We start from the raw sequence: 22,925 nt of genomic DNA, 5'->3' as shown, positions 1-22,925 counted from the left end.
TGTTAGAGAGTAGAAGCGCTGATAAAGGCTGTTAGAGAGTAGCAGTGCTGATAAAGGCTGTTAGAGAGTAGCAGTGCTGATATAGGCTGTTAGAGAGTAGCAGTGCTGATAAAGGCTGTTAGAGAGCAGCAGTGCTGATAAAGGCTGTTAGAGAGTAGCAGTGCTGATAAAGGCTGTTAGAGAGTAGCAGTGCTGATATAGGCTGTTAGAGAGTAGCAGTGCTGACAAAGGTTGTTAGAGAGTAGCAGTGCTGATAAAGGCTGTTAGAGAGTAGCAGTGCTGATATAAGCTGTTAGAGAGTAGCAGTGCTGATAAAGGCTGTTAGAGAGCAGCAGTGCTGATAAAGGCTGTTAGAGAGCAGCAGTGCTGATAAAGGCTGTTAGAGAGTAGCAGTGCTGATAAAGGCTGTTAGAGAGCAGCAGTGCTGATAAAGGCTGTTAGAGAGCAGCAGTGCTGATAAAGGCTGTTAGAGAGTAGCAGCGCTGATAAAGGCTGTTAGAGAGTAGCAGTGCTGATAAAGGCTGTTAGAGAGTAGCAGTGCTGATATAGGCTGTTAGAGAGTAGCAGTGCTGATAAAGGCTGTTAGAGAGTAGCAGTGCTGATAAAGACTGTTAGAGAGTAGAAGCGCTGATAAAGGCTGTTAGAGAGTAGCAGTGCTGATAAAGGCTGTTAGAGAGCAGCAGTGCTGATAAAGGCTGTTAGAGAGTAGCAGTGCTGATAAAGGCTGTTAGAGAGTAGCAGTGCTGATATATGCTGTTAGAGAGTAGCAGTGCTGATAAAGGTTGTTAGAGAGTAGCAGTGCTGATAAAGGCTGTTAGAGAGTAGCAGTGCTGATATAAGCTGTTAGAGAGTAGAAGTGCTGATAAAGGCTGTTAGAGAGTAGCAGTGCTGATATAGGCTGTTAGAGAGTAGCAGTGCTGATAAAGGCTGTCAGAGAGTAGCAGTGCTGATATAGGCTTAGAGAGTAGCAGTGCTGATAAAGGCTGTTAGAGAGTAGCAGTGCTGATAAAGGCTGTTAGAGAGTAGAAGTGCTGATAAAGGCTGTTAGAGAGTAGAAGTGCTGATATAGGCTGTTAGAGAGTAGCAGTCCTGATATAGGCTGTTAGAGAGTAGCAGTGCTGATAAAGGCTGTTAGAGAGTAGCAGTGCTGATATAGGCTGTTAGAGAGTAGCAGTCCTGATATAGGCTGTTAGAGAGTAGCAGTGCTGATAAAGGCTGTTAGAGAGTAGCAGTGCTGATATAGGCTGTTAGAGAGTAGCAGCGCTGATAAAGGCTGTTAGAGAGTAGCAGTGCTGATAAAGGCTGTTAGAGAGTAGCAGTGCTGATATAGGCTGTTAAAGAGTAGCAGTGCTCTCTATTCAGCAGAGAGAGTGACCAGATGACCAGAAGGGAATCCTCCCTCCCCCCCACCCCCAAATGTGCACTAAGGGCTTGATTCAGAGACAGATGCAATGGCGAATTTTATGCAGATCGAGCGATTGTTTGCCATTGCTCATGTGTATAAGCCGACTATGCTCGCGCTGTGATCGCATTGCACAGAGGAATCTATCACAAAGTGAGTCACAGGTAGTCAGCGTTTGAAGGAGGTAACGGGGGTGTGGTCAGAAAAAAACAGGCGTGTCTGTACGTGTGAACGCAGTTTTATGGGTGTGCATAAATTAGTCACTGCGATCTCCTATGCAGTTTGAGAGCTCTCTGCGTGTTAGGAGAGCTGTAGTGTGTGCGGCTGGTCATACCTGCTGCTAGGGCTAGATGGCTAGATGTGCGTCAATCTTACTGATATTTATGCAGGTAAGCGATGTCGTACACAGATGAGAAGGCAGCAGTGGGCATCCCTATACTCAGGTAATCTTTGGAACTATTAGCATATTTTCATAGCTGCGTTCTGTGCGAAATTGCAGCTGCAATCGCATTAGCCTCCATCTCTGAATAAAGTCCTAAGGGCCTGATTCAGAGCCGGACGCTATTTGCGCTCGCTCGTTCAGAAAAAGGGGCCGGCTATTTAAACTGAGCGCTCGCTCTTTGCGGTCTGTTGACGCCTCTATGTCTGAGCGAGCGAACGAAACATGCGCTCGCTATTTTGAAAAGACGCCCCCTGGCCGCTCGCATCATACATCATCTCCGCTATTTATTTGATTAATCGAGTACATCGAAAGGCGTCTGAACTGCTCGCAGTGCTTGTGGTTGGATTTTCCTACCGCAATCATGCGAACAGTTCAGGCTCTGAGACAACCAAGTGACGTGGCCGATGACGCTGCTTTGTTAATTATGCACATCCTTAAAACGCCCGTTTTGACCGTTTGGCATGCCTGCGTTCGGATCTCCACTCCCCGTTTTCAAGCACCTTCCCCTGTTACTACCCACAAACGCCTCATCTTGTCACTCAAATTAGCAGACACTGGCAATTTTGCGAACACACGTTTTCCGACCGCACTGACTGTTTGGCGCATGCGCATTACGACCCATACGCATGCGCAGATGTGCGAACATCGCTCGGAGCGAACGAGCGGCCGCTTACGAGCAGCTCTGAATCAGGCCCTAAGTTCACTCTAGGCCAGTCGTTTCCAAATTATGGTCAACGTGATAGGGAAAGCCAGTACTGGTACAGATGAGATAGTTGTGTGTGCTTGTGCACTCAAGGTGTGACACTTTTGCACAGGGTTGGACTGGCCCAAAGGGGTACAGGGGAAATCCCCGATGGGCCCTACTGCCTGAGGGCCCCTGTCCTCTGAGTGTCAGGTTCCAGACCTCAAATCATACATTGTTACTGTATTAGATGGTCAGTTACCTGGTGGAGTAATACCACTGATCAGCATGGGTGCTTGGTTCCTTTCTATAGAGAGAAACTACACAAAGATTTCCCTATTGGTTAGCCAAGTGTCTGTGGTGGCTGGCCACACCCCCTCTGGTGGTTGGCCACACCCCTTAAGCATGGGCCCCTACACTGTTTTTTCCCGGTGACCCCTTCATGCCCCAGTCCGACACTGCTCTTGCAGTGGCTTTTGGTATGAGAGGTCACCAACCTCAATAACAGAATGTATCTTAATATGCGGAATACCCAGTGCTCAACCTTACTGTGATGACCAATGTGTGAATCCTGTGTGTGTAACCAATGGCAACTGACAGAGGACACTGTATTGGTAAAATTAATAGGCAGTTTATTTAATAATCTAAAATTTTATACATAACCAAAATAAGCAAATGTTCTGCTGAATATAATACCAATCGATCCAATTCTCAAACTAATCAAATATCAGCCGGCTACTTTATGTATACTAGTACCCTCAACACATACAGACTGGTACACAGACGGACCATGGAGGGAGGGTCTGTGTGTTTGAGTTTTTGGGCCTGATTCAGACCCGCTCGCAAGCGGGTCGATGGTCCTCGACTCCGCATGCGCCGGCTCCGGCATGCCCATGCGCGAGACCCATACTACGATGGCAGCTCCGTTGCAATGGGTCTCGCTACAATATGGGGTGGCTGTCGATGTTGATTGACATCTCGCCCCATTTTGTCGGCGGGGAGGTGGGGTGGCTGCACAAACGCAGGCGTTCCCTTAGGAACGCCTGGCATTTGTGGGCGGCCTTACTGACATCACTCGTGATGTCAGTAGTGGACATCCTGCTCTATTAGAGCAGGAAGTCCACTCGGGCTTGCGAGAGCTGAGACCCTACCACAGGGTCTCCTCGCAAGCCTGATGGTCGCGATATTCGTGACCACCGCCAGGCCGCACGCAGCTTAGCGAGCGGCCTGGAGGCCAAAAAAAATAAATCCCCGCCCTGATTCAGAGCGAGCGCATGCTTACAGCGAGCGGCTCTGAATCGGGCCCTTAGTGTACAGATGCAGACAGTAGTGCATGGTGATATAGGGGAGAGGAGAAAAAGGGAATAGAGAAGGATTCCAAATGTTTCTGTATAGGATTGTATTGTACAAATTGTGGCAGCTGGTCCTGTGTTGCTGCTGCCTGCTGCCATCTGACAGTTTGCCTTGTCCCGTCTGCACTTTCCTAGCGGTGGGTTATCATGACCGGACGTCACTTTATCAGAGTTTAATGTGAGCCTTATCTGTGCCGCCAGGTGTAGGACCTCCCATGCTGTTAAGTGGGAGTATAGCCATATAAACAACAAAAGAACAGGCCATGTGGACCCGTCGGTACTTACCCTACCTCGCCGGACTGGATGTGGTGAATACTGTACCAGGGTGTGCGGTGGCTTCCAGCTTGTGCTCGGTGCGCGGCAAGTGATGGCTGCTTGTAGATGCAAATAGACACTAGTCATGCAGATGAGAATATCCAGCCCTGAGGAAGAATCCACGGATTCGAAATGCGTTGGTCGTTCGGATACTCACCTGCTAAACCACACAGAGGACACCCGGTGGATGCCCGAGCGACTTGCCACTAAGGGGAGAAGGAGGAATGCGGAAACTCCCTAGTTAATACTAGGGGTGTGCACCGGCCACTTTTCGTGTTTTGTGTTTTGGTTTTGGATCTGGATCTTTCTTCGTGTTTTGGATCTGGATTGGTTTTGCCAAAACCACCCTTCCGTGTTTTGGGTTCTGGGTTTTGTGTTTTGGATCTGTATTTTTTTTTAAAAAGCATAAAAACAGCTAAAATCACAGAATTTGTGGGTTTTTCTGCTCCTATGCTATTATTAACCTCAATAACCTTCATTTCCACTCATTTCCAGTCTATTCTGAACACCTCACACCTCACAATATTGTTTTTATGGCCAAAAGGTTGCACAGAGGTAGCTGGATGACTATGCTAAGCGACACGAGTGGGCGGCACAAACACGTGGCCCATCAAGGAGTGACACAGCAGTGGCAGACAGGATTGCAGTTTGAAAAACTAGGCCCCAAACAGTACATACTGCAAAGAAAAAAAAGAGGTGCAAGATGGAATTGTCCTTGGCCCTCCCACCCACCCTTATGTTGTATAAATAGGACATGCACACTTAACAAACCAATCATTTCAGCGCCAGGGTCTGCCACATGACTGTGGCTGAAATGATTGGTTCGTTTGGGCCCCCACAAAACAAGCTGGCAATTAATGTGTCCCTGCACAAACTGGTTCTACGGAGGCAAGATGTCGTCCTCATCCTCCTCATCCACCGATTCCTTGGATAAAACAGGAAAAAGGGATTTAGGTGACCCTGGACTGCTTACGGTCTGAGTCAAAGTTTCTGAACTTGACAGTAACTTTTTATGAACGCGCTGCAGGTGCCGTATAAGGGAGGATGTTCCTAGGTGGTTAACGTCCCTACCCCTACTTATTTCACCTTTACATATGGTAGATATGGCAAGACAGTTGTTGTCCGGATTTGGATAGAAATATTGCCAGACCAAAGAGGTGGAATGTTTGGTCTCCTGCCCAGGCATGACCGTGATGGGCTTTTTCATCCCACGGACAACAACTGTCTCCCCCGGAGCCTGATTTAAACAAACCACATCACCATCAGAATCCTCCTCGCCAACTTCCTCCTCAGTGCCAGCTACACCAGTATCCTCATCCTGTTGTACTTCAACAGTGACATCTTCAATTTGCATATCAGCAAGTGGACTGTGGGTGCTCCTTTCAGCACTTGCAGGGGGCGTGCAAATGGTGGAAAGAGCCACATCTTCCCGTCCAGTGCTGGGAAGGTCAGGCATCGCAACCGCCACCACACTTGGACTCTCCTTGGGGATTTGTGATATCTTCTTAGAACGCACAGTTCTTCGCTGTGCTTTTGCCAGCTTAACTCGTTTGATTTTTTTAGCGGGAGGAGGGCTTCCATCGTCATGTGAAGCTGAACCACTAGTCATGAACATAGGGAAAGACCTTAGCCGTTCCTTGCCACTCCGTGTCGTAAATGGCTTATTGGCAAGTTTACGTTTCTCTTCAGATGATTTAAATGTTTTTTTCAAGGTCATTTTCCTGAACTTTGTCATTTGGGATTGTATGTGCCCTCTACTATGACATTGGGCATCGGCCTTGGCAGACGACGTTGATGGCATGTTATCGTCTATGTCATGACTAGTGGCAGCAGCTTCAGCACTAGGAGGAAGTGGTTCTTCATCTTTCCCTATTTTATTTTTATCGGAGAAAGTTTGGTCCTCCATTTACGTTATATTGATATATACGTGCGGCTAAGCCGCACACAAACACAGAAAATAATTTTTTATTTTTGTTGGAGACTAGTGCACTTCGTGGGTTACACCACCCTTTAAGAAATGAGCCAGCCGGCCCTTTACTTATGGGACACAGGCGCACGCTTGGCACTACTTTGTTGGTGCACGTGCAGCTACTGCGCACACAATTCACAAACACAGAAAATATTTTTATTTGGTTTGGACTGGAGTGTAGTTGGGGGTTACAGCACCCTTTAACGGTCAAGCCAGGCGGCCCTTTACTTATGACACAGGCGCACGCTTGGCACTACTTTGTTGATGCACGTGCGGCTACTGCGCACACAATTCACAAACACAGAAAAAAATGTTTTATTTGGTTTGGAGTGTACTTTGGGGGTTACAGCACCCTTTAACGGTCAAGCCAGCCGGCCCTTTACTTATGACACAGGCGCACGCTTGGCACTACTTTGTTGATGCACGTGCGGCTACTGCGCACACAATTCACAAATACAGAAAATATTTTTTTATTTGGTTTGGAGTGTACTTTGGGGGTTACAGCACCCTTTAACGGTCAAGACAGCCGGCCCTTTACTTATGACACAGGCGCACGCTTGGCACTACTTTGATGATGCACGTGCGGCTACTGCGCACACAATTCACAAACACAGAAAAAAAATTTTTATTTGGTTTGGAGTGTACTTTGGGGGTTACAGCACCCTTTAACGGTCAAGCCAGCCGGCCCTTTACTTATGACACAGGCGCACGCTTGGCACTACTTTGATAATGCACGTGCGGCTACTGCGCACACAATTCACAAACACGGAAAAAAATTTTTTATTTGGTTTGGAGTGTACTTTGGGGGTTACAGCACCCTTTAACGGTCAAGCCAGCCGGCCCTTTACTTATGACACAGGCGCACGCTTGGCACTACTTTGTTGATGCATGTGCGGATACTGCGCACACAATTCACAAACACAGAAAATATTTTTTTATTTGGTTTGGAGTGTACTATAGGGGTTACAGCACCCTTTAACGGTCAAGACAGCTGGCCCTTTACTTATGACACAGGCGCACGCTTGGCACTACTTTGTTGATGCACGTGCGGCTACTGCGCACACAATTCACAAACACGGAAAAAAAATTTTTATTTGGTTTGGAGTGTACTTTGGGGGTTACAGCACCCTTTAACGGTCAAGCCAGCCGGCCCTTTACTTATGACACAGGCGCACGCTTGGCACTACTTTGTTGATGCATGTGCGGATACTGCGCACACAATTCACAAACACAGAAAATATTTTTTTATTTGGTTTGGAGTGTACTATAGGGGTTACAGCACCCTTTAACGGTCAAGACAGCCAGCCCTTTACTTATGACACAGGCGCACGCTTGGCACTACTTTGTTGATGCACGTGCGGCTACTGCGCACACAATTCACAAACACAGAAAATATTTTTTTATTTGGTTTGGACTGGAGTGTACTTTGGGGGTTACAGCACCCTTTAACGGTCAAGCCAGCCGGCCCTTTACTTATGACACAGGCACACGCTTGGCACTACTTTGTTGATGCACTTGCGGCTACTGCGCACACAATTCACAAACACAGAAAAAATATTTTTTTTTTAGCACTTGGGGGGAGCACCCCTGACGAACAGAGCACCCCCTGGACAACACTACAGCACCCCTTTAGGACTGGGACACTGCACAGGACTTTGGAGTGGACACAGCCCCTATGGACAACTGACTGCACAACACAGTCCAGCCAGCCCCTATGGACTTTGAAGTAGTGGACACAGCCCCTATGGACAACAGCAGCACAGCGCAGCACAGCACAACACTACTCTGCACTACACTACACTACACTACACAGCCCAGCCAGCCCTAACTCCCACCCTCCCTCTTCACTGTCCACAGCCGAGTGAGAAAATGGCTCCGACGCGGGTACCTTATATAGGATCCAAAACCCGCGAGACTCGGAAGACGGGATGATGACGTTTTGCCTCGATTTCAGAATCCGAGTCAGGCGGGAAAAGTCGAGCCTGACTCGGATCGGACTCGGATCGGGGGGGCTCGGGGGGGTTCAGATTTCAGAAATCCGAACCCGCTCACCCCTAGTTAATACTCACCTTGTTGCTCCTCGTTAGGAGCTCCAAATGGTACGGTTCCTCACATTATCAAAAATTCCAGGATAATTACTTTGTTTATATGCATGCTTAATTTTTTTTTTAGAAAAAAGACATATGTGAATAAATTGCTATCAAAGTTTCCGAAAAATACTACACTACAGTATATTAGCTTTCTTTTTCTTTTTTTATGAAATCCCATGTGAGACTTAACCATTTGGATTGAGAGTAATATCTCACAGCTGATAGAGGAATTCATCTTGAAAGATCAATAATGTAGGAAACCTCATTAAGGAATTTAAGATTATTCTTTGCTCTGGATTCATGAAACACTAGTAACGCCAAAGGATTTTTCAAACTTTTTTCTCATTGACATTGACTTTGGTGGTTGGGTGCCATCCAGAAATCACCTAGGCTGCTATACTAGGGAGCTCCCCTGCATATTTCTTAACAAAACTTTTAATGCCTCCGTAGGAGTGCTTCACAGAGGCTGTCCCAAGGACCTGCTGGTAGCCTTAGATAAAAAGTCACTATTCTGGAGCCATGTATCTTTGGGACCCAACGCATTTCTACATGAATGAATGTACATGATTGCAGTTTGGAGAGGCATGAAGGGAGTCAGCATTAGGAGGAGGTGCTGATCCTTATAGTGCCATGTGGAGGTTTTTTGGGGTACCTCTAAGGTAAGTTAGCTCTCAGCTCATACATGTGCTGTTATCATGCAGTACACCAATTTGTAATTATATGACCCAGAGTGGGTGCTACTATTATGTAGCAATAAGTATTTTGGGGTGAGCGTTTGGGAGTGGAGCCCCCGGGGTCGTTTTGGCTGGACCTTTCTCATGGCATCACCACTTAATTCACATAGAATACTTTTTCACCTCTCTAATCGTTTGTATATTATTTATGTCATTTTAATTCATTTACATTTCATTAACACTTATTGATTTATCTTTACACATCTATCCTTTACACTTCACTGTCACCTTTTTTCCCCTTTTCGTGTGATGCCCTGGGGATGGTCCTTGGCTGGAATTTTTTGGGGTGCCTTGCTTCTTGGAAGTGAACCCCTTAATGTTAGGGACCCTGGTATAGAGGAACCTTGACGTTGGCCCAGCGCTTATTCATATATTTGCAAATGTATGTAAGCAACACCTCTGAATTTCTATTATTATGTATGATTCAAGTATTTTTGATTTAGCTGCAGTGTGCTGGAGGGCAAATTCCTTTTTTCTGTAGTTCAATCATACGGTGTCGTAAGTGTCAATGGAGATCGCAATGGGGCGCAGATGGTGGAGTGTTTGAGTCCACCGACAGATTTGCACTGTCCACGGACATTAAACGTGGGCGCCTCAGCACCTGCTACCTCCACCACTTGCAAGTACTCAAGGTGAAGGCTGAAACTAGCATTGGCATATCGCATCTGCGAATGTAAAATAACTTGCAGCTGCGCACGCTTTAGCAACTGCCAGGGCTGCCAAGAGCCACGCTGGACCCGGGTTAAGGGGGCATGGCCTAATCGCGGGAGGTGTAGCCATGCCCTCTTAAAAAAGGGACAAAAATTATCGCTGCACGCTGGGGAGGGGGTGCTGTGAGCCCCTCAGCCCAGTGTAAATTCCAGGGGGGGTGAGATCAGGATGATCGCTCCCCCCACAAACAGAGGAGACTGCTGCTGCTCCCTTTGCAACCCAGCACAAAGCAGCGTGTGCTGGGTAGCTCAGCTCACAGACTGGAGGGGGCGACGTCTGACCCGGGCCCCTCACCTCCCCCCTCACTCCCCCCCCTGGGCGCACGTGGCGTCCACATCTGAATGAGGCCCTCAGTTGGCTATGTCCAAGCTGTAAACATGAACCCCACATAGGACCACACCAAAAGCATCTACAATGGGTCTGAGCCCAGGGAATCGATCAGGTGAGTGGACCTGTACCTTGGCCAAGACCAATACCTGCAAACTATAATCCAACCTTCAGAGAGTGGATTTGCTGGCTGTCTTAAGGCATAGTGACTGAAGTACTGAATTGCAGGACACCTACAAACTCAAGCATTTACTGTTCCTGGAAATCCAGCAGACATAGGTGTCCTCCTCAGGCATGCCTAGCAGGAAAGAGCATGGTAGACATCTTCTTCTGATCCTATAGCCTTAAATAACAGCAATCATCTATATAGTCACCAGAGCTGGACGCAGACAAGTAACTTTGACACAAAATGAGGAATCAAAGAAAAAATCACAAAGAGCCACTAATTACCAAATCAATAGTGGTTTCTTTTCTGCTTATTAAAGCTATTGAATGTGCTTTAACGATCTTCCTAAAATAAAGAATTTACAAGCAAATAATGTTGTAGCACTGGCATAAAAGTCAGTTTAGAAATGTCATTGTTAAAAGCAGGTGAGACCATATTACTGACACAGGGCCCTATGTACTAAGCCTTGGAGAGAGATAAAGTACCAACCAATCAGTTCCTAACTCACTTTACATGATGTATTTGAAAAATGACAGTTAGGAGCTGATTTGTTGGTAATTTACCTCTGTCCACTTTATCTCTCTCTCCAAGGCTTAGTACATAGACCCCATATTGCCAAATGTTTTTTTTTTATACATCTAAAATTAGCAAATGGTATTTCCTATGCTTAAAGTGGTTCTATCAAAATTATTATATAGATGTGCTGTGCCCTACTCTTGGTAAAGTTTACATAACTTTAATATTATTTTGTTTTTCAGCCTAAAGATGAATAAACTATCATCACTCATGGATAATAAAAAGGAACACATTTTATTTATTATAAGGCAGTATATATGATGTTGATAAAATAATCTTTAGATTTTTTTTCATTAGCAGACTTTTATTACTGTAGCTCTACTCATTGTATTATATGCAAGCAGTACACTGTCTGCTATGTGTCTACAATCAGTTACCCTGCTGATGTATTGTATGCAAGCAGTACACTGTCTGCTATGTGTCTACAATCAGTTACCCTGCTGATGTATTATATGCAAACAGTACACTGTCTGCTATGTGTCTACAATCAGTTACCCTGCTGATGTATTGTATGCAAGCAGTAAGTTGTCTATGGCCCTGATTCAGAGCCGGTCGCTATTTGCGCTCGCTCGTCCAGAAAATAGGGGTGGCTATTCAAATGAACCGTTCGCTGTTTGCGGTCTGTTCACGCCTCTAGGTCTGAACGAGCGAACAAAACTTGCAGTCGTTTTTTGGGAAACTACAACCCCTGGCCGCTCGCATCCGACGTCATGTCCGCTATTTATTAGATTAATTGAGTACATCGAACAGGGTATGAGCTGCTCGCTATTCTTGTGGTTGGTTTTTGCTACCACAATTTTGCGAGCAGTTCTGGCTAAAAAAAAACCCAGTGACGTGGTCAATGACGCTGCTGTTTTAAATATGCACACCCATAAAACGACCATTTTGACCTTTAAGCACGCCTGCGTTCTGATCTCCACTCCCCGTTTTCAAGCACCTTCCCCTGTTACCACCCACATACGCCTCATTCTGTCACTCAAATTAGCAGGCATTCGCTATTTTGCGAGCACATGAATTTCGGCCGCACTGACTGGTTCGCGCATGCGTATAACGATCCGTACGCATGCGCAGTTTGGCAAACATCGCTCGGAGTGAACGAGCTGCCGCTTACGAGTGGCTCTGAATGAGGGCCTATGTGTCTACAATCAGTTACCTAGCTGATGTGTTATATGCAAGCAGTAAGTTGTTTGCTATGTGTCTACAATTAGTTACCTAGCTGATGATCTTCACAATTACTATAACCTTAGTTGCCTTATAACACTGAGCTCTTGACGACAAATGTCAGCTGGGTCCTAGTGCACATGGAACCTCTAATGAACCCATGATGTACTCCCACCTGTACTACCCACACTACACCCTAATGTCTACCTTACTCCCACCTGTACTACCCACACTACACCCTAATATCTACCTTACTCCCACCTGTACTACCCACACTACACCCTTATGTCTACCTTACTCCCACCTGTACTGCCCACAATACAGCCTAATGTCTACCTTACACCCACCTGTACTACCCACACTACACCCTAATGTCTACCTTACTCCCACCTGTACTGCCCACACTACACCCTAATGTCTACAATACTCCCACCTGTACTGCCCACACTACATCCTAATGTGTACCTTATTCCCACCTGTACTGCCTACACTATACCCTAATGTCTACTTTACTCCCACCTGTACTGCCTACACTACATCCTAATGTCTACATTACTCCCACCTGTAATGACCACACTACATCCTAATGTCTACCTTACTCCCACCTGTACTGCCCACACTACACCTTAATGTCTACCTTACTCCAATCTGTACTGCCCACACTACACCCTAATATCTACCTTACTCCTACATGCACTGCCCACACTACACCCTGATGTCTACCTTACTCCCACCTGTACTGCCCACACTACATCCTAATATCTACCTTACTCCCACCTGTACTGCCCACACTACACCCAAATGTCTACAATACTCCCACCTGTACTGCCCACACTACATCCTAATGTCTACCTTATTCCCACCTGTACTGCCTACACTATACCCTAATGTCTACCTTACTCCCACCTGTACTGCCCACACTACATCCTAATGTCTACATTACTCCCACCTGTAATGACCACACTACATCCTAATGTCTACCTTACTCCCACCTGTACTGCCCACACTACATCCTAATGTCTACCTTACTCCCACCTGTACTGCCCACACTACATACTAATGTCTACCTTACTCCCACCTGTACTGCCCACACTACACCCTAATGTCTACCTTACTCCCACCTGTACTGCCCACACTACATCCTAATGTCTACCTTACTCCCACCTGTACTGCCCACACTACATCCTAATGTCTACCTTACTCACACCTGTACTGCCCACACTACACCCTAAAATCTACAGTACCTTACCCTCAACTATACTGCCCACACTACACCCTAATGTCTACATTACTCCCGCCTGTACTGCCCACACTGCTTCCTAATGTTTACCTTACTCCCACCTGTACTGCCCACACTACATCCTAATGTCTACCTTACTCCCACCTGTACTGCCCACACCATTGTTGGTTTACTGCCGATGGTTATAAACCAAGGACCATGGATGGCAGGTGCCTCAATGGACGATCCTAACCATCTGAAGGTTGGGCTAAACAACCGATACCGGCACCATACACAGGGAACACATCCTTGAGTTGAGGCCATGCCCCCTCAATGACGCAGATACGCTCCCTATACAACATGGCCATGTTTCCTGCCCCGAGATGCCCACCTCCAATGTTGGGAGGTATGGGGCTGGTGAGGGTCAGGTTAATTTGGGGTTCCTACCTCAGATGCTGAACCAGGACATATTCCCCAAAGGCCTTTAGCCAAGCAATTTACTTATTCTATAATAATTGATCCTGACTGAGCTCTGATAGAATGAAATTACTGTCTGTGGCCCACTTGCAATACTATTGGGCCAATAATTTGATGTGAGAGCGACCAGAGAATCCTGTCTCAATTTTTTTTAGAACTCCCCCAACAAAATTTCAAGGAATATAATCTTCAGTAAAAGTCACAAAGTGTCTTGCCAAGAAAAATGCAAGTTTTCATTTGAGCGTTTTGGATCCTTTTAAAAATTGTCAATATTGCGTTTTATTTTTTACAGATTCAGAGGTATAACGTGCTTGTAAAATGTCTAAGACAAAATAACTTGTTTTTTCCTTTAGTACGACACTTCAGATTCCACGTTATGTGATACGGAAGGTCATACAGTCCTCAGTGGGCTTAATTAGACTGTGTTGAAAAGCATCTTAAATGTTTGATTCTGACAACTTAATATCGACTCCCAAACATATGGGGAAATTATACATTGGTATCTTCTACTGACAGACGAAGCTTTGTCTATCGTCTGTTCTCAGCTAGAATAAAAGTCGCCTTTGTCAAGCAGAACACGGAGAAGTTACGGGAGTAAATGACTACATTCTTCCTGGTTTAATCATTTGTTCTACGAGCTTAGTTGCAAATTTGTATTTGAGAAAAAAAAACTAACTCTACTAGCCAAGAATTTAAAAAAAAAAAACAACAACAATTTAGAATGAATATTCTATGTTGAAATATTAATATATACACGCCCAGGACAACCTGCAGGTATTTGTAAAATGGGATGCAAAGGTCAGTGGCGGCATTAACTCATTGGCGAGATGTTTTCAATAAAGATCAGGCAAAGGCCAGGTTACATTAATCAGACAATTATTTCAGCGAAAAGGTCGAGCTTCATTTAATCTTCTTCATGTATCAAATATTTTGTGATATCACAAAAACACAATAGAATGACATTATTCAAATATCCCTGGGACAGTTTAAATGACCTCTTTGAACATGGAATAATTTCACTCTCAGAGATGCAGGATCAGAGGACCTGATTCAGAGCCGGACGCTATTTGCGGACGGTCGTTCCAAAAAAGGGGCCGGCTATTTAAATTGAGCGCTCGCTCTTTGCGGTTTGTTGACGCCTCTATGTCTGAGCGAGTGAACGAAAAATGCGCTCGCTATTTTGTAAAGACGCCCCTTTGCTGTTCGCATCACACGTCATCTCCGGTATTTATTAGATTAATCGGGTACCGGCATCTGAACTGCTCACAGTGCTTGTGGTAGGTTTTTCTTACCGCTATCACTGCGAGCAGTTCAGGCTAAAAGACAACCAAGTGACGTGGTCGATGACGCTCCTTTACTAATTATGCACTTCCATTAAACGCCCTTTTGACCGTTAGGCACGCCTGCGTTCGGATCTCCACGCCCCCGTTTTCAAGCACCTTCCCCTGTTACCACCCACAAACGGTACATTTTGTCAATCAAATTAGCAGCCCCTCGCTGTTTTGTGAGCGCACGATTTCCGACCGCAATGACTGGTTTGCGCATGCACATTATGACCCACACGCATGCGCAGTTGTGCGAACATCGCTCAGAGCGAACGAGCGGCCGCTTACGAGCGGCTCTGAATCAGGCCCAGATGGGTTACAAAAATGGGGTTACAAAATGTTCGTGTGGGGGTATGACACGCCACCCCAGACTGTAATTTTTTACTTGCACAGTGCGTACAGCAATGGCTCCATAATTAATATTAAACAATTCCAGGGACGATGTCTACATAAATGTACTTACTTGACTGGGTGTAAGTATATAAAGACTTTTTGGGGCCGTCCATAGTGGGCTGACCTTGAGGTTGAAGGACTTCTGTGGGGGGGGAAATGAAAAATTAACTATTTGAAGGCTGGTAATATGTATGGCTTCTGCTACTATACCATTTAATATCTCCAGTGTGTAGGATGTTACATACATTTCTATAAGCTCATTGTAGCCTTTCTATCCCCTTACAGAGAGGGAGACCGCTTGAGAGTTTATTCCCAAATGAGTGTTCCTTTCCCTTAACCATTGTATATACTGCCTATATGTATGTGTTAGGGAACACGTTTGTATGGGGACCATTGTATATACTGCCTATATGTATGTGTTAGGGAACACGTTTGTATGGGGACCACTGTATATACTGCCTATATGTATGTGGTAGGGAACACGTTTGTATGGGGACCATTGTATATACTGCCTATATGTATGTGTTAGGGAACACGTTTGTATGGGGACCACTGTATATACTGCCTATATGTATGTGGTAGGGAACACGTTTCTCTCCCATGACCATTGTATATATTATTATTATTATTATCATTTATTTATATGGCGCCACAAGTGTTCCGCAGCGCCTTACAAAGTACATAGACAAAAAAGTAACCATTGACTTACAATACAATACAATACAATACAGGACATGGATAAACATAGCTATATTAGTGACATTAACGCCCGCATAAGCAGCCAAGTGTTAGTTGCCCTAGTGGCTAGTAAGAGATAAATTAAATTACAGTAGGGAGAAGCACAAGAGGGTAGAGGGCCCTGCTCGAAAGAGCTTACATTCTTTAAGGGAGGGGAAGACAAACAGGAGTGACACAGAATGGGGTGGGCCGGGAGAAAGGAAGATGTAGCAGCAAGTTAGGATGAGAGCTGGAAGGCTTTAATGAAGTAGTGGGTCTTAAGAGCTCGTTTGAAAGATGGTAGAGAGGTGCAGAGTCTGATAGGGAGAGGGAGGGAGTTCCAAAGGTGAGGAGCAGCACGGGCAAAGTCTTGGAGGCGGGAGTGGGAGGAAGTAATCAATTGGCATGAAAGGCGGCGTGTATTAAGTGAACGAAGAGGGCGGACAGAAGAGTGAAGGGAGATGAGATAAGAGATGTAAATGGGAGAGGAATGGGTGAGGGCTTTGTAAGTGAGTGTAAGAGCCTTGAATTGGGTTCTGAAAGGGAATGGGAGCCAGTGGAGGGCTTGCAAAAGAGGGGAGGCAGATGTAGAGCGTTTGGAGAGGAAGATGAGCCGAGCAGCAGCATTGAGCACAGACTGGAGAGGAGAGAGATGGGATTTGGGGAGGCCAGCTAGGAGAAGGTTACAGTAGTCCAGTCTGGACATGACCAGTGAATGTACAAGGGTTTTGGTAGCATCCTGGCTGAGAAAGGGTCAGATCTTGGAAATATTCTTGAGATGGAAACGACAGGACTGTGAGAGGTTCTGAATGTGTGGTTTAAAGGAGAGGGAAGAGTCCAGGATGACTCCAAGACAACGCACTTTGGGGCTAGATGAGATAGTAATGCCATCTATTGATAAAGAAATAGTGGGACATGATGTTATGTGGGAGGGTTGGAAGACTATCAGCTCAGTCTTAGACATATTAAGTTTGAGAAATCGCTGGGACATCCAGGAAGAGATAGCAGAGAGACAGTTAGAGATACGAGTCAGTAGAGAGGGGGAAAGGTCAGGTGAGGAAAGGTAGATCTGAGTATCATCAGCATAGAGATGATAATGGAGGTCAAAAGAGCTGATGAGTTTACCTAGAGAAGACGTATAGAGAGAGAATAGGAGAGGTCCAAGAACAGAACCTTGGGGAACACCTACTGTAAGAGGCTGTGGGGGGGAGGAGTCGCCATGAGAGGAAACAGAGAAGGAACGGTCAGAGAGGTAGGAGGACAGCCAGGAGAGAGCAGTGTCACGTAGACCAAGGGAGTGAAGTATATGCAGCAGTAGAGGGTGGTCCACAGTGTCAAAAGTAGCAGTGAGATCAAGGAGAATGAGCAGTGAGTAGTGGCCCTTGGATTTGGCAGCAAGGAGGTCGTTGCTGACTTTTGTGAGGGCAGTTTCAGTGGAGTGGAGAGAACGGAAGCCAGACTGAAAAGGGTCAAGGAGGGAGTGGGAGGAAAGAAATGTGGTGAGGCGGTTGTAAACAATACGCTCAAGGAGTTTGGAGGCAAAAGGGAGGAGAGAGATTGGACGGTAGTTAGAGAGAATGTTAGGATCAAGGTTAGGTTTTTTAAGAATGGGGGAAACACGGGCATGCTTGAATGCAGAAGGAACAGTGCCAGATGAGAGGGAGAGATTAAGGAGGTGGGCAAGATGGGAGCAGGCAGAAGGAGAGAGGTAGCGGAGGAGGTGGGAGGGGATAGGGTCGAGGGGAGAGGTGGAAGGGGGGGAGGACTGGATAAGGGCCTTAACTTTCTCTCCAGTCACAGGCGAGAAGGATGTCAGAGTCGGTAAAATGGATGGGGAGGGGTGATCCGGGAAAGATATACTGCCTATATGTATGTGTCAGGGAACATGTTTGTATGGGGACCATTGTATAAACTGCCTATATGTATGTGTTAGGGAACACGTTTCTCTCCCATGACCATTGTATATACTGCCTATATGTATGTGTTAGGGAACATGATCTTTCCCATGACCATTGTATATACTGCCTATATGTATGTGTTAGGGAACATGTTTCTCTCCCATGACCATTGTATATACTGCCTATATGTATGTGTTAGGGAACACGTTTCTCTCCCATGACCATTGTATATACTGCGTATATGTATGTGTTAGGGAACATGATCTCTCCCATGACCATTGTATATACTGCCTATATGTATGTGGTAGGGAACACGTTTCTCTCCCATGACCATTGTATATACTGCCTATAGGTATGTGTTAGGGAACATGTTTCTCTCCCATGACCATTGTATATACTGCCTATATGTATGTGTTAGGGAACATGTTTGTATGGGACCATTGTATATACTGCCTATATGTATGTGTTAGGGAACAGATTTCTCTCCCATGACCATTGTATATACTGCCTATATGTATGTGTTAGGGAACACGTTTCTCTCCCATGACCATTGTATATACTGCCTATAAGTATGTGTTAGGGAACACGTTTCTCTCCCATAACCATTGTATATAATGCCTATATGTATGTGTTAGGGAACACGTTTCTCTCACATGACCATTGTATAAACTGCCTATATGTATGTGTTAGGGAACACGTTTCTCTCCCATGACCATTGTATATACTGCCTATATGTATGTGTTAGGGAACATTATCTTTCCCATGACCATTGTATATACTGCCTATATGTATGTGTTAGGGAACATGTTTCTCTCCCATGACCATTGTATATACTGCCTATATGTATGTGTTAGGGAACATGTTTCTCTCCCATGACCATTGTATATACTGCCTATATGTATGTGTTAGGGAACATGTTTCTCTCCCATGACCATTGTATATACTGCCTATATGTATGTGTTAGGGAACATGTTTCTCTCCCATGACCATTGTATATACTGCCTATATGTATGTGTTAGGGAACATGTCTCTCTCCCATGACCATTGTATATACTGCCTATATGTATGTGTTAGGGAACACGTTTCTCTCCCATGTCCATTGTATATACTGCCTATATGTATGTGTTGGGGAACACGTTTCTCTCCCATGACCATTGTATATACTGCCTATATGTATGTGTTAGGGAACACGTTTCTCTCCCATGACCATTGTATATACTGCCTATATGTATGTGCTAGGGAACACGTTTCTCTCCCATGACCATTGTATATACTGCCTATATGTATGTGTTTGGGAACACGTTTCTCTCCCATGACCATTGTATATACTGCCTATATGTATGTGTTAGGGAACACGTTTCTCTCCCATGACCATTGTATATACTGCCTATATGTATGTGCTAGGGAACACGTTTCTCTCCCATGACCATTGTATATACTGCCTATATGTATGTGTTTGGGAACACGTTTCTCTCCCATGACCATTGTATATACTGCCTATATGTATGTGTTTGGGAACACGTTTCTCTCCCATGACCATTGTATATAATGCCTATATGTATGTGTTAGGAAACACGTTTCTCTCCCATGACCATTGTATATTCTGCCTATATGTATGTGTTAGTGAACACGTTTCTCTCCCATGACCATTGTATATACTGCCTATAAGTATGTGTTAGGGAACATGTTTCTCTCCCATAACCATTGTATATAATGCCTATATGTATGTGTTAGGGAACACGTTTCTCTCACATGACCATTGTATAAACTGCCTATATGTATGTGTTAGGGAACACGTTTCTCTCCCATGACCATTGTATATACTGCCTATATGTATGTGTTAGGGAACATTATCTTTCCCATGACCATTGTATATACTGCCTATATGTATGTGTTAGGGAACATGTTTCTCTCCCATGACCATTGTATATACTGCCTATATGTATGTGTTAGGGAACATGTTTCTCTCCCATGACCATTGTATATACTGCCTATATGTATGTGTTAGGGAACATGTTTCTCTCCCATGACCATTGTATATACTGCCTATATGTATGTGTTAGGGAACATGTTTCTCTCCCATGACCATTGTATATACTGCCTATATGTATGTGTTAGGGAACATGTCTCTCTCCCATGACCATTGTATATACTGCCTATATGTATGTGTTAGGGAACACGTTTCTCTCCCATGTCCATTGTATATACTGCCTATATGTATGTGTTGGGGAACACGTTTCTCTCCCATGACCATTGTATATACTGCCTATATGTATGTGTTAGGGAACACGTTTCTCTCCCATGACCATTGTATATACTGCCTATATGTATGTGCTAGGGAACACGTTTCTCTCCCATGACCATTGTATATACTGCCTATATGTATGTGTTTGGGAACACGTTTCTCTCCCATGACCATTGTATATACTGCCTATATGTATGTGTTAGGGAACACGTTTCTCTCCCATGACCATTGTATATACTGCCTATATGTATGTGCTAGGGAACACGTTTCTCTCCCATGACCATTGTATATACTGCCTATATGTATGTGTTTGGGAACACGTTTCTCTCCCATGACCATTGTATATACTGCCTATATGTATGTGTTTGGGAACACGTTTCTCTCCCATGACCATTGTATATAATGCCTATATGTATGTGTTAGGAAACACGTTTCTCTCCCATGACCATTGTATATACTGCCTATATGTATGTGTTAGTGAACACGTTTCTCTCCCATGACCATTGTATATACTGCCTATATGTATGTGTTTGGGAACACGTTTCTCTCCCATGACCATTGTATATAATGCCTATATGTATGTGTTAGGAAACACGTTTCTCTCCCATGACCATTGTATATACTGCCTATATGTATGTGTTAGTGAACACGTTTCTCTCCCATGACCATTGTATATACTGCCTATATGTATGTGTTAGGGAACACGTTTCTCTCCCATGTCCATTGTATATACTGCCTATATGTATGTGTTAGGGAACAGATTTCTCTCCCATGTCCATTGTATATACTGCCTATATGTATGTGTTAGGGAACACATTTCTCTCCCATGACCATTGTATATACTGCCTATATGTATGTGTTAGGGAACATGTTTCTCTCCCATGACCATTGTATATACTGCCTATGTGTATGTGTTAGGGAACATGTCTCTCTCCCATGACCATTGTATATACTGCCTATATGTATGTGTTAGGGAACACGTTTCTCTCCCATGTCCATTGTATATACTGCCTATATGTATGTGTTGGGGAACACGTTTCTCTCCCATGACCATTGTATATACTGCCTATATGTATGTGTTAGGGAACACGTTTCTCTCCCATGACCATTGTATATACTGCCTATATGTATGTGCTAGGGAACACGTTTCTCTCCCATGACCATTGTATATACTGCCTATATGTATGTGTTTGGGAACACGTTTCTCTCCCATGACCATTGTATATACTGCCTATATGTATGTGTTAGGGAACACGTTTCTCTCCCATGACCATTGTATATACTGCCTATATGTATGTGCTAGGGAACACGTTTCTCTCCCATGACCATTGTATATACTGCCTATATGTATGTGTTTGGGAACACGTTTCTCTCCCATGACCATTGTATATACTGCCTATATGTATGTGTTTGGGAACACGTTTCTCTCCCATGACCATTGTATATAATGCCTATATGTATGTGTTAGGAAACACGTTTCTCTCCCATGACCATTGTATATACTGCCTATATGTATGTGTTAGTGAACACGTTTCTCTCCCATGACCATTGTATATACTGCCTATATGTATGTGTTAGGGAACACGTTTCTCTCCCATGTCCATTGTATATACTGCCTATATGTATGTGTTAGGGAACAGATTTCTCTCCCATGACCATTGTTTATAATGCCTATATGTATGTGTTAGGGAACAGATTTCTCTCCCATGTATATGTATGTGTTAGGGAACACATTTCTCTCCCATGACCATTGTATATACTGCCTATATGTATGTGTTAGGGAACATGTTTCTCTCCCATGACCATTGTATATACTGCCTATATGTATGTGTTAGGGAACATGTTTCTCTCCCATGACCATTGTATATAGTGCCTATATGTATGTGTTAGGGAACACGTTTCTCTCCCATGACCATTGTATATACTGCCTATATGTATGTGTTGGGGAACACGTCTCTCTCCCATGACCATTGTATATACTGCCTATATGTATGTGGTAGGGAACACATTTCTCTCCCATGACCATTGTATATATTGCCTATATGTATGTGTTAGGTAACACGTTTCTCTCCCATGACCATTGTATATACTGCCTATATGTATGTGTTAGGTAACACGTTTCTCTCCCATGACCATTGTATATACTGCCTATATGTATGTGTTAGGGAACACGTTTCTCTCCCATGACCATTGTATATACTGCCTATATGTATGTGTTAGGGAACACGTTTCTCTCCCATGACCATTGTATATACTGCCTATATGTATGTGGTAGGGAAGACGTTTCTCTCCCATGACCATTGTATATACTGCCTATATGTATGTGGTAGGGAACACGTTTCTCTCCCATGACCATTGTATATACTGCCAATATGTATGTGTTGGGGAACACGTTTCTCTCCCATGTCCATTGTATATACTGCCTATATGTATGTGGTAGGGAACACATTTCTCTCCCATGACCATTGTATATATTGCCTATAAGTATGTGTTAGGTAACACGTTTCTCTCCCATGACCATTGTATATACTGCCTATATGTATGTGTTGGGGAACACGTTTCTCTCCCATGACCATTGTATATAATGCCTATATGTATGTGTTAGGGAACAGATTTCTCTCCCATGACCATTGTATATAATGCCTATATGTATGTGTTAGGGAACAGATTTCTCTCCCATGTCCATTGTATATACTGCCTATATGTATGTGTTAGGGAACATGT

General features: G+C 44.5%; 1 protein-coding gene across 1 annotated transcript in view; it reads right to left on the bottom strand.

The window, feature by feature from the left end:
• The window catches only part of LOC148502553 (uncharacterized), a 193,630-nt gene that overhangs the window by 131,297 nt on the left and 39,408 nt on the right, over positions 1 to 22,925 (bottom strand). Inside the window, exon 11 of the mRNA XM_088449715.1 lies at positions 15,412 to 15,483. Coding sequence (XP_088305841.1) covers positions 15,412 to 15,483 — 72 coding nt within the window. The remainder of the gene's footprint in view (positions 1 to 15,411; positions 15,484 to 22,925) is intronic.

Source organism: Taudactylus pleione, unplaced genomic scaffold, assembly GCF_031769625.1.
Source record: "Taudactylus pleione unplaced genomic scaffold, aTauple2 ptg000493l, whole genome shotgun sequence".
Classification (NCBI taxonomy): domain Eukaryota; kingdom Metazoa; phylum Chordata; class Amphibia; order Anura; family Myobatrachidae; genus Taudactylus; species Taudactylus pleione.
The sequence above is the reverse complement of the archived record's forward strand: the minus strand, read 5'-3'. Positions and strand labels throughout refer to the sequence as shown.